This window comes from Geotrypetes seraphini, chromosome 15 (genome assembly GCF_902459505.1).
Source record: "Geotrypetes seraphini chromosome 15, aGeoSer1.1, whole genome shotgun sequence".
NCBI lineage: Eukaryota > Metazoa > Chordata > Amphibia > Gymnophiona > Dermophiidae > Geotrypetes > Geotrypetes seraphini.
Genome location: NC_047098.1, coordinates 68,895,086 through 68,908,012, shown reverse-complemented (window position 1 = coordinate 68,908,012; position 12,927 = coordinate 68,895,086). Strand labels below are relative to the sequence as shown.

Sequence of the window (12,927 nt, the reverse complement as noted above, 5' to 3'; positions counted from 1 at the left end):
AGAGGTGTGTGGCTGCACAGCTTAGAGGTAACATTTCCTCTACTGGATTCATCCTCAATCCTCCATAATGCCCATAATCCCCCCCCCCCCCACCTCACCATCTTAAATAAGGAAAATCAAACGAAATACAGCAAAACTGACATACAAACAACTCATTAGTGTTCAGTAAGGTCCCACTAGATCACACAGAGGGGCATGCCCCTTCAACATGACCCCTTTACTAGAGCTTCAGTAGTAGGACCAGGGAACAGCTGCTGAAGTTCTACACACATCCTTCATAACATAGTAAATGACAGCAGATAAAGATCTGAACGGTCCATCCAGTCTGCCCATTAGTTATTCTCATTGGAAATACATGATTAAATTAACTTGTCTCTTCTTTGATATTTCTGGGCCATAGACTATAGTCCACCTAGGTTCTCTAAATTCTCCTAGTTTCCAACTGCTGAAGTTGCCATCTAAGCTCACTCCAGCTTATCCAACCATCCCATTGTTTGCAGGATATCTACCGTAAAGTCTGGCCAATAACATCCTCATGTTCCAAGTTAGTGGAGTTTCCATTGATGCCCTCCCCAGCCCATCCTACACCGAATCACCATATATGGGATACAAACCGAACAAGTCTATCCAATACCGCCTTAGTTCTTTAATTTATACCATTTGTTTTCTAATTAGAGATCCTCTTTGTTTACCCCACACTTTTTTGCATTCCATCATCGTTTTCCTTTCCAACACCTCCCTTCTTCTGCTGGTTATTCCTCTTTCTATACAGCCTAGCATCCTTCTGGCTACAACCCCCGCCTTATCACACTGTTTAGATGCCTTTAGATCCTCGGACACAATCACACCAAGGTCCGTCTCTCCGTCAGTGCTTATCAGCCTCTCACCTCTCAGCACATACGATTCCCTTGGATTTCTTCCCCCACCCAATGCATCACTCTGCATTTTTTCGCATTGAATTTTAGTTGCCAGACGTTAGACCATTCTTCTAATTTTTGCAGATCCTTCTTCATGTTTTCCACTCCCTTTGGGGCATCCACTCTATTACAAATCTTGGTATCTGCTTACACTTTTGCCAGACGTATCTCTCTCTTGGCTTCTTTCAGTGCTGACACTGCAGGATAGTTTTGGGGAGCATCTATTGTAATGGTAGGTACTGTCCTTTCAATGCCGACACTGCACGACAATCACTAAAGTTGTTAAGGAGTTAGTGATGATGTTAAAATTGATTATTCATTGATTAATAGACAATGCTGATTTTTTTTTTTTTAATTTCTTTATTCAGTTTTGCATATTACAACAAGTGTATCAGAAAAATTCATATAATCTTATAAATATACACTTGATTTTCTTCATGAACACTTTAAGTACAATATATCATACTTATATTCATATTTTATAATGATTTAAATATTATGTAATACATTTAATAAATATGACAAATGTAAATAAAATAGAAAAAACCCCAATCCCTCCCTACCTATTTCAGAAAATCTAACCTAATACATCAAAATGTATTAATTAATTCATACATATTATGAGATAAATAAAATAATACCCACCCCCATCCCCACTTAACAAATATCTTATTATGGGAAAATGTTATTAATCATTGCTGATTTTATATAGTAGTTTTACAGTAACATAGAGTAAATGATGGCAGATAAAGACCTGAATGGTCCATTCAGACTGCCCATTATTTATACCCATTAAAAATACATGATTAAATTAACTTGTCTCTTCATTGATATATCTGTAAAGTCCACCTGGTATTGTCCTAGGTTCCAAATGCTGAAGTTGCCATCCAAGCTCATTCCAGCCTATCCAACCATCTTGTTTGCAGGATATCTACCATAAAATCTGGCCAGTAAGTTAGTGGAGTTCCCATTGATGCCCTCCCCAGCCCAGCTCATCCTACACCAAATCACCACATATGGATAGTAACATAGTAAATGATGGCGGATAAAGTTTGTGTAACATTAATATTTATTGCTAACTGGTTCAAATTAAGTCACTGGTGATATAAGATTAACTATCTACTTCCTTTATCTCTAGATTGATCCTATTCCTATAGTACTGATGCTTTCCCTCTCTTTGGGTTCTCATAATCTCCTTCTTTTTCTGATGGTCTTCTCTCTCTTCCAGTCTCTGATGGTATCTCTGGTTGCTGTTGGCAGGTGCTAAAAGATTCCCTACGCTATAAGAATGAACTGGGTGATATGAGTCGGATGTGGGTGAGTTGTTAATATCACTACTTATTGCATTTCTATAATGCCTTTGCTAGAGTGTCTTACAGGTAAAAAAACAAACAAACCAGTGGTACAAAATTTTATCAATAACTAATTTGATTATTACAAAGCATTATGGTAAGACATATTTATTTATTTTCTGCTGCACTATCTATATAATTCTAGGGGGAATGCATAATTGTAATGAAAACATAGCATACATGACAAACATAAAACGTATATATCATCAATTTCAGTTTGTCGTCTGCCTATTAACTTCATCTTTGATCATTGAATCTCTAATTTTATAATTCAGTCTAATGAAAAGACCTCATATTTTCCAGCAATTTATCATATATTAGATTCCATAAGCTTCTTCAGATAATATGAAGAGAGGTGCTGGGTAGACACCATGGGGGGAAATTCTATAGGAGGTGCCTAAAGTTAGTTGCCTAACTTAATTAATAAATTGGGTGATAAGACGCAATTCTACAAAAGATAGGCACTTATCACATGGTAACTATGGCGCCTAACTCCAACGTAGGTGTGTTTAGGGACAGAGAAGGACTTGGGCGCCATTAGTCTCTAAAGGACTTAGGTGCCTATAATGTAGGCCTTTAAAACCCTGGCGCAATTCTGTAATAAGGCGCCTAAGTGATTGGAAAAAGGTAGGTGCCTGTATTTTGCCACAGAATTTTCCACTATATTTTGAAGATTTTGTAAGCTCATCTGCTGGAGATGGTTGAGTACAAATATATTCACAAAATTGCTATGAAAGGGGTAGTACTATTGTTAGAAGACTTCCATCATATGATACTATATTATTTGGTACATCAATGAGATTTAAAAGCCCAATTTCTGCAAATAATAATAAACTTCTATTGATATTGACAGGGGTTGCCATTCAGCAGATTACAGGAAATTGGAAAGATTACACTAAACTTAATTATACTTTTTGGTGGAATTTAGTATGCCATATTTATAAAATGGAAAAGGTGCTTGCTATGCAACAAGCAAATTATCATAAGTTTAAAAAGATTTGGGGGCCATTGATTATTTATTCTAATGATCAGACATCTTAAACACCTTATTATTGGATAAGATTTAGGGAGGATGGGATTATGAATGATAATAATTGTTAATTATTAATATATGAGTAGGTGGGGTGGGATTCTTTTATATTTATATATTTGGAGGAATATAAATAAGATTGTCAAGTGATTAGTTAAAAATATTTATGATTATTATACACTTGTTGTAATATTTGAAAATGAATAAAGATTTATTAAAAAAAAGAAGACTTCAATCTGTGGAATGTTGATTGCGATGTCATCCAGTACATTATACACTGTATTATACATCTAGAGTAGTCTACACCAGTGTTCTTCAACCTTTTGACACCTATGGACCAGTGGAAATAAAATAATTATTTTGTGGAGCGGCATCGTCCGCTGACCGGCAGTTGAAGAACACTGGGCTAAGTCGTGCCCATCTCTGCCCCAGACCCCATCCCCATAATAGTTCTAATTGTAACACCATTTTTCCCATTCATTTTTCATATATACACACACACAATATAGTAATCGTACTAACAACACATAATGGTTAACCACAAAGCACACTATAAATTATTATTATTATTATATGCTTCTCAACATTCATTCCTACCAGAAAACAGATAACCCCATGCAAATGAAGGACCAAAAACTAAAAGTACTAATATAATAATAATAATAATAATAATAATTTATTCTTATATACCGCCATACCAAAAGAGTTCTAGGCGGTTCACAACAACTGGGCAAGTACATAAAATGCAGATGAAATACAACAGATTGGAATAATAAAATCTTATATAATAAAACGCTAGCCGCGCATGCACACTCTTGCAAGCGTGTTCCATAATCCGTATGTCCATGGCCGGCAAGAGTGCACATGCAAGCTTACAACAGCCTGCACTCACGGTCTGGCTGGCTCACTAAAGTTTTTCACGGTGGCGGCTCACCTGCCCCGCCTTCCTCTTCCTGCCAGTCTCAGCAGGGCTCACTCTTCCCCTCTTCCCTTCCGTCACTACTCGGCACTCCCAAGATGGCGGGATCGCTGGTGGAGAGCGACGGGCCGGTGAGTGGTGCGGCAGGGGCAATGCAGGTGGAGACTGTCGGCTGTGGCGGCGGCTGCAGGCCGCCGCAGCTGTCAGGAGGCCAGACCCGAGGCTTTGCTTAAATCTAAATACACCACATCTAGTGTACTCCCTCTATCCAATTTTCTGCTCACCTGCATTTCATAGCTCCCAACTCCAAAGGGGTTAAAATTCCTTATTTGCTCACCTAAGTGCCATCAGTTGGACATCAGCATTACACTAGCTTATGGCAGGCATAAGTGTTGACACCTAACATTAGGCACGAAATGTGTGCTAAGCAGGTATTCTAAAACGGTTGGAGAAGAAATGTGTCTCTATCTCAATTTGTGTCCGGACCCTACGAGTTCTGTCCCTGTCCCATCCCTACAAACTCTGTCCTCATCTGCACAAGCCTCAAAACACTACACAAGCAGGGAGCAGGGTACGAGGCCACTTGCCCCAGCCTTCACTAGAAGAGACCTTTTTCTGCTAGTGTTCGAGGCTTGTGCAGGTGAGGCCAGAGCTTGTGGGGATGGGACGGGGACAAATTTGTCCCCGTGTCATTCTCTAATCCTGGCATCTCACTTTGGGTGATTTGTACAGAATTACTCCACCCTCTCTGCTATTTTCAAGGATTCTTTTTCTGCTGACTTGGTTGAACCCTTCTTCATTCCCTGCTGTGTTTCCACTAATAAACGACAGCTTGGAAGGTGCTCCAGCCCTTCATGTAGGACGAGGTGCCACCCTCCTTTGCGCTCGGCATGTGAGGTGTTGCATCCTTTCCTGATATGAGAGTCTGCTTACAGTGCCTTAGTCATGCTTCTAAGAGTGAGTGTGGCTAGGCTCACCTGTGGGATTTTGGATGGTGGTTTTTCATTTGCTTTTCCTGTCTGACAGGGTCATCTGAGTGAGGGGTACGGGCAGCTATGCAGCATCTACCTCAAGCTGCTGAGAACCAAAATGGAATTCCACACAAAAGTAAGAGGTTTATTTTTCTGTCTTGTCCCATTATCTGCTCACCAGGCCAGGATTCTCATAAAACCACATTAAAAAACGCAGCCGTGTTGATATCGAATTGAAAAAAGCGAGACATTCTCTTTTTTTTATAAATCTTTATTCATTTTTAATCTTTCAACAAGTGTATAAATTAATATCATACATATTCTTGAAAACATCACTTGTAAATCTATCAAGAAAAACAACAATATGTATCTGAAATAATAAAACGCTAGCCGCGCATGCACACTCAACTGCGTGCTTCCGTTTTCCCTGATCGGACATGTAGGTCCGTGGCCTTGCAGGAGTGCGCATGCGCGACTCCCCAGCCTTACTTGCCCAGCAAGACTGCGGATGCGGTGGCCACACAAATCGGAAAGTCCCCCGTGGCCCCCCTGCTCTCGCACACCTCCATCAACAAAAAACAACACTACCGGCTGAAATTTATTTTAAAGTTTAAAGGCACTGTGACGGCTCCTCTGATGAGACGCACCTGCATCAGAGAAGGTCTCCGATGCAGGTGGGGATCGGGCAAGGAGCTGCCGCAGCAACTTTAAACTTTACAAAAACTGAACTGCTGCAAAGATACTTTCTCAATGGGGCGATAGAACCCGCCCACACCAGCTCCCGACACCACCAACAGCCCCCGACGCCACCAACTCTTCATTTTCAGCTTAACACGCTAAAACTCTTGCTTTTACTTCTCCTTTCCTCAGGAGCATAAAACGAACAATAATTAAGCTTTCAGCCACTTTCTTTAAACACCTCCCATCCGGGTAATAGCAGCCACATTCCACGGTCGCCATAACAAATTTTGCACGTGCACACGTTCGGAGCGCGAACATTTGCTTTGTGTGGTGGGGAAATGCTGCTGCTGCACAGGGAAGGGTGGGATATGCTGTTGCTGCACAGGGAAGTGAGTGTGTGGGGGGAAATGCTGCTGCTGCACAGGGTAGTGTGTGTGTGGGGGGGGCAGGACTGCGGGAAGGGAAGGGGGGGTAAGGGAAATGCTACTTTGATACAGTTCCTCATAGGAGGCTGTTGAACAAACTTGAAGGGCTGAAGTTAGGACCCAAAGTGGTGAACTGGGTCAGAATCTGGCTGTCGGACAGACGCCAGAGGGTGGTGGTTAATGGAAGTCGCTCGAAGGAAGGAAAGATGACTAGTGGAGTTCCTCAGGGTTCGGTGCTGGGGCCAATCCTGTTCAATATGTTTGTGAGTGACATTGCTGAAGGGTTAGAAGGAAAAGTGTGCCTTTTTGCAGATGATACCAAGATTTGTAACAGAGTAGACACCGAAGAGGGAGTGGAAAATATGAAAAAGGATCTGCAAAAGTTAGAGGAATGGTCTAATGCCTGGCAACTAAAATTCAATGCAAAGAAATGCAGAGTAATGCATTTGGGGATTAATAATAGGAAGGAACAGTATATGCTGAGAGGAGAGAAGCTGATATGCACGGAAGGGGAGAGGGACCTTGGGGTTATAGTGTCCGAAGATCTAAAGGCGAAAAAACAGTGTGACAAGGCAGTGGCTGCTGCCAGAAGGATGCTGGGCTGTATAAAGAGAGGCGGAGCCAGTAGAAGAAAGAAGGTGTTGACGCTCCTGTACAGGTCATTGGTGAGGCCCCACTTGAAGTATTGTGTTCAGTTTTGGAGACTGTATCTGGCGAAGGACGTAAGAAGACTTGAAGCGGTTCAGAGGAGGGCGACGAAAATGTTAGGAGGCTTGTGCCAGAAGACGTATGAGGAGAGATTGGAAGCCCTGAATATGTATACCCTAGAGCAGGGGTGTCCAATGTCGGTCCTTAAGGGACGCAATCCAGTCGGGTTTTCAGGATTTCCCCAATGAATATGCATGAGATCTATTAGCATACAATGAAAGCAGTGCATGCAAATAGACCTCATGTATATTCATTGGGGAAATCCTGAAAATCTGACTGGACTGTGGCCCTCGAGGACCGACAATGGACACCCCTGCCCTAGAGGAAAGGAGAGACAGGGGAGATATGATTCAGACATTCAAATACTTGAAGGGTATTAACGTAGAACAAAATCTTTTCCAGAGAAAGGAAAATGGTAAAACCAGAGGACATAATTTGAGGTTGAGGGGTGGTAGATTCAGGGGCAATGTTAGGAAATTCTACTTTACGGAGAGGGTAGTGGATGCCTGGAATGCGCTCCCGAGAGAGGTGGTGGAGAGTAAAACTGTGACTGAGTTCAAAGAAGCGTGGGATGAACACAGAAGATTTAGAATCAGAAAATAATATTAAATATTGAACTAGGCCAGTTACTGGGCAGACTTGCACGGTCTGTGTCTGTGTATGGCCGTTTGGTGGAGGATGGGCAGGGGAGGGCTTCAATGGCTGGGAGGGTGTAGATGAGCTGGAGTAAGTCTTAACAGAGATTTCGGCAGTTGGAACCCAAGCACAGTACCGGGTAAAGCTTTGGATTCTTGCCCAGAAATAGCTAAGAAGAAAAAATAAAAAAAAATTTAAATTGAATCAGGTTGGGCAGACTGGATGGACCATCCGGGTCTTTATCTGCCGTCATCTACTATGTTACTATGTTACTACTGCTGCACAGAGAAGTGGTGTGAGGGGAGGGAATGCTGCTGCTGTGGCTGCTGCACAGGGAAGTGGGGGGGAAAGAAAGACAGGCAGCTAGCACCCGTTAATGTAACGGGCTACAATACTAGTATATATATAAACCCATAACCCACTCCCTACCCATTATTATTAATAGTACCCATTATTATTATTATTATTAATAATTATTATTAATAAGCATCCTTCCCCCTCTCTATTATTCATGGTGTATATTTCAATCAAATTACTGGTGTTTAATCATCACAAAAAATGTCATTGGCCCCCATATTTTAGAAAAGGTCTTATAGTTTCCATTTTGTACATTCTCAAAACATTGCGCACGCAGATGAGGTTGGCGGACAGCAGCAAAGATTTGCTAAATTAGCATGTGCCCATCTCTGGTGATAAACACTATAACAGTGGGAGAGATGCTCACTCTCTCCGCTGCCAAGTGACCCTCCTGCCGTAGAACACCTCCCCCCACCTCCAGTGCCCCCTCTCCCTTACCTCCACATACAGTAGATGTACGGAGGGCAGACTCCGTCCTCCCCAGCTGGCCTGCCTGCGTAGTCTAAGAATTTCAAGTGTTATATTGAAAGTTTAATGGATATTTTATTGTACACTTGTTTAAGATTTAAAATGAATAAAGAATTTAAAACAATTTGCAGGGAGCTGATTTACACAAATAAAACACTTTCTCTTTTTTTTAAAAATTCTTTATTCATTTTTCATCTTACAACAAGTGTATCAAGAAATAACATCCTCCAGGCTGCCTCTTGTCCCATTCTTTATAATAATTTTATAGTAATAATTTATATTCTGCATATCCAGATTACAAATTATTCAGGTACTCGAGCATTATTCCCTAACTGTCCCGGCGGGCTCCCACTCTATCTGGGGCAAGGGGAATTAAGTGACTTGCCCAGGGTTACAAGGAGCAGTGCGGGATTTGAACCCACAACCTCAGGCTGCCAAGGCTATAGCTGCACCACACACTCCCACATTCCTCTTGTCTACCTTCTTTTTGTTCACGATCTGGACACACATGAGTTATTGAGATTGCGGCCTGTCATGACAATGCATTTATTGACAGAGTGAAAGATTAGACAAACCAGTTGCTTCACCTTCCTTATCTCCTGTTTCTCCTTCTTGTAGAATCCGAGATTTCCTGGAAATTTGCAGATGAGTGATCGACAGCTGGATGAAGCTGGAGAAAATGACGTCAATAACTTGTAAGTTTCAAGTTTATTAAAAAATTTTTATACCGCTCAATCAAACTTCTAAGCATTAAGTTGAGGAAATCTAAGGGCTGGAGTCTACAAATTGTGCTCAAAATTGGGCATCAGAAAAGATTAGTGCTAAGCGAGATTCTATAAAGGGTACATGCCCTTTATAGAATCACACATAGCACCGATTCTCACATTCTAATTTTGGCCACCAGACTTACACCTGCTGAAACTTGGTGTAAATAGTGGCATCCAAGTTGGGCGTGGAGACACAGTATCCTGTAACAACTAAAATAAACATAAGCGTGTGCAACTTTTTGGAACTCCTCTTACACGCCCATGCCCCTCCCATGGCCACACCCCTATTGAGACAGACATGGGGGAAGCCACTGTTTGCCCTGGGATCAGCAGCGTGGAATGTTGCTACTCTTCAGGGATTCCTCATGGAATGTTGCTACTATTTGGGGTTCCGGAATGTTGCTTACTCTTTGAGATTCTGGAACATTGCTATTTTTTGGGTTTCTGCCAGGTACTTGTGACCTGGATTGTCCACTGTGGAAACAGAATACTGAGCTAGATGAACCATTGGTCTGACCCAGTATGGCTATTGTGTTCTTAAATTCTTATGCGTACAATGGGATTTAGGTGCCCAGCGTTACAGAATTGTACGCAGCCAGATGTGCTTGCAGATCCTAATTGGTGCTAATTAATGTTAGTTGGTTGTTAACTTCCAGTTAGCAAATTAAGTTGTACACACATCTTGGGATCGCATGCCAATGTATAGAATCTGGGGTAAGTGTTCCGAGGATGAATTGTGCAGATGTGAAATGCAGGAAAACGCTCTGGTGTTTTGCTGTCCAATAGGTTCACATGTGGCAGCATTTCTCCCGTAGTCCAACCCGCAACAAAACTTACACTGGTCAAAATTCAAATGCTGCAACATTTAAATCTTTTCTGTGTATCCAATGCTTCTATCAGATAGTAGGCAGTACTGAATAAACATGGGCAGCAAAATGAATCTGCTTAGCTATACAAATAGCAGTTGTATATTGCTGAGGGGGAGGGGGATGTGCTTGTGTCTCCCTGACACCATCAAGATGATGAAGTGGTTTGTAAGAATTTTTAACAGCGCTGACAGTTAAGAGTTAGGATACTTATTCAGCTGCAGAGTTTGAGAGTGCATCTGAAAATTTAAAATGCCCTCCCAAAACTCTGCAGGACACGGAGATGCTCATTATCTGGTCCTCCTTACACCAAGAAAAGCTTACTTTGGCCCGGATTTTCTAAACAGTGCCATTATTGGCAACTGCTGATCGTGTGTCAGTTGTGACAGAGCCATTTAGAGAATTGCCACTTCCAGCGTTAGCCATGCCTACAGTGGCATTAGGTGCAGTTCTGGTGCTGTTTTTTAGGCGCCTTGTAATCTCCACTTCTAAATGGCATTTTGGACTTAGGCACCGGTAGGGCGCCATTCAACATATTACTGGAAATTGGAAGGATTATACTAAACTTAATTATACCTTTTGGTGGAATTCAGTTTGTCATATTTATAAAATGGAGAGAAGGCTTGCTATACAGCAAGGTAATTATCATAATTTTAAAAAGATTTGGGGGCCATTGATTACATATTCTAATGATCAGACACCTTAAACACCTTGTTATTATATAAGATATAGGTAGGGTGGGATAGGGAAAATGATATTTGCTAATTGTTTTTGTTTTTTTTATAAATTCTTTATTCATTTTAAAACTTTCATCAAGTGTACAAAAATTTATAATAAATAAACATAAATCTAAGCACTTGTGCATCTTATCATTATATCTTATAATTATAAATATAACCCTCCCCCTCCCATCCTCGAATCCCTCTACTTATTTTATTTTCATATAATGGAAACCCACCCTCCACCCAACCCTAAATCTTACATAATTAATAGAAAAATATTAGAAAAATGGCATCAATCATGACAAAAGGACGTTAATGGCTCCCAAATTTTAATAAAATTTTAATAATTTCCATTCTGTACCGCTATTGATCTTTCCATTCTATATATGTGACATACTGAATTCCACCAAAACTTAAAATTGAGCCTACTATGATCTTTCCAGTTATTAGTAATATGTTGAATGGCAACTCCAGTCAAAATCAATAAAAGTTTGTTATTACACATTGATATCTGACTCTTTTTCTCATAGACATACCGAAAAGCACAGTATCATAAGATAACGCTACATGGTTTTCCAATAAACAATTTACTTGATCCCAGATTGAGTTCCAAAAGGCTAAGTTATGGGGACAATAAAACAAAAGATGATCCAAAGTTCCTACATCCAGATTACAATGCCAGCATCTATTAGACAAAGAACTATTTAACTTTTGCAATCTAACTGGGGATTTGCTAATTGGTTTAATATTAATGGATGGGGTGGGTGGGAAGGGATTCTTTTATACTTTAATGATTATAAGTAAGAATGTCAAGTAATTTGTAAAAATTTTTGATTGAATATTATACACTTGTTGTAAGATATGAAAATGAACAAAGATTAAAAAAAAAAATAATATGGGCCTTTTCAGTCCACCAGGAACTCTACTTTTTATTTCATAGCACCAAAACTGTGGAACAATCTTCCTCCATCCATTAGATCTGAACTTTCTTTTCCTAGATTTAAAACACTGCTCAAAAATCCTTTTTTTCCAGATGGCATTTGGGATTCCTAAATCCAGCACTACCTAGTGTCAGATCACCCGCACAAGGAAGCAGTGTCTAAATATTTATAAAGAAAAATTTTTTTTTTTTTTAAATATTGGAACACATTTATTTATTTATTTATTTATTTTTATAATTCTTTATTCATTTTCATATTTTACATGAAGTGTTCAAAATATTGAGTTACAACTAATGAATACACAATATCACTTTTATATCTATTACATAATATTCTGAACAAATTTTTTTATCCCCTCTCCCACCCCCACCCTTCAAGTACTTTCCAATCACCTTATACATATTGTATACTATATTATAACATGTTATGTAAAATTATTTTCACTACCCCCCTCCATGTGTGCCATAAAGAAGACAAGAAAAAGAAGAAAAGAAGAAGATAAATCCTACTATTCATTCAGTACAATACTTTTTCAATGGCCCCCATATTTTTATAAATTTAGGATATGTCCCTCTTTGTATTGCTATTACTCTTTCCATTTTGAATATATGACAAATTGTATTCCACCAAAATGTATAATTAAGGTTACTATGATTCTTCCAGTTATTGGTTATATGCTGAATGGCAACCCCTGTCATGACTAGTAAAAGCTTGTTATTTTCTGGTGAAATTTGACTTTTTTAATGTATAATGTATAAAGAAAATTTTGAGGAGGAATAGCCTAATAGTTAGCACAGGGTCCTAAGAAACTGGGGAGCAGGGTTTAATTCCCACTGCAGTTCCTTTTGAGTCTGGGCAAATCACTTAACCCTCCAGTGCCCCAGGTACAAAATAAGTACCTGTATATCTACATATAGAAAATCAGATGTATGTATGTTCAGCATAACTCCGAAACGCATGGACAGATTTCAACCAAATTTTGTATACATATCAATTACTATCTGGGAACAAACACTGGGGGGTGGGGGGTGGGAAGGGGTGACATGTAAAGAATCATCGAAAAAGACAGATATTGCTTTGACCAATGGTGTGAAGCTTGGGGAATGATGTCACAATCAGAATGATCAATTCAAAAATTTGGCGAAGTGGGAAAATATAAATATCAAT

General features: G+C 39.9%; 1 protein-coding gene across 6 annotated transcripts in view; it reads left to right on the top strand.

Annotated features, from left to right (window-relative positions):
* The window catches only part of HIP1 (huntingtin interacting protein 1), a 180,735-nt gene that overhangs the window by 53,763 nt on the left and 114,045 nt on the right, over window positions 1-12,927 (top strand). For 2 of the 6 annotated variants that reach the window (XM_033921605.1, XM_033921609.1), the window contains 3 exons: window positions 2,178-2,234; window positions 5,245-5,325; window positions 9,083-9,159. In XM_033921605.1, the coding sequence (XP_033777496.1) occupies window positions 2,178-2,234; window positions 5,245-5,325; window positions 9,083-9,159 (215 nt within the window). Of the gene's footprint in view, window positions 1-2,145; window positions 2,235-5,244; window positions 5,326-9,082; window positions 9,160-12,927 lie in introns of all 6 variants that reach the window. The other 4 variants (XM_033921607.1, XM_033921608.1, XM_033921606.1 and 1 more) reach the window with 3 other exon arrangements.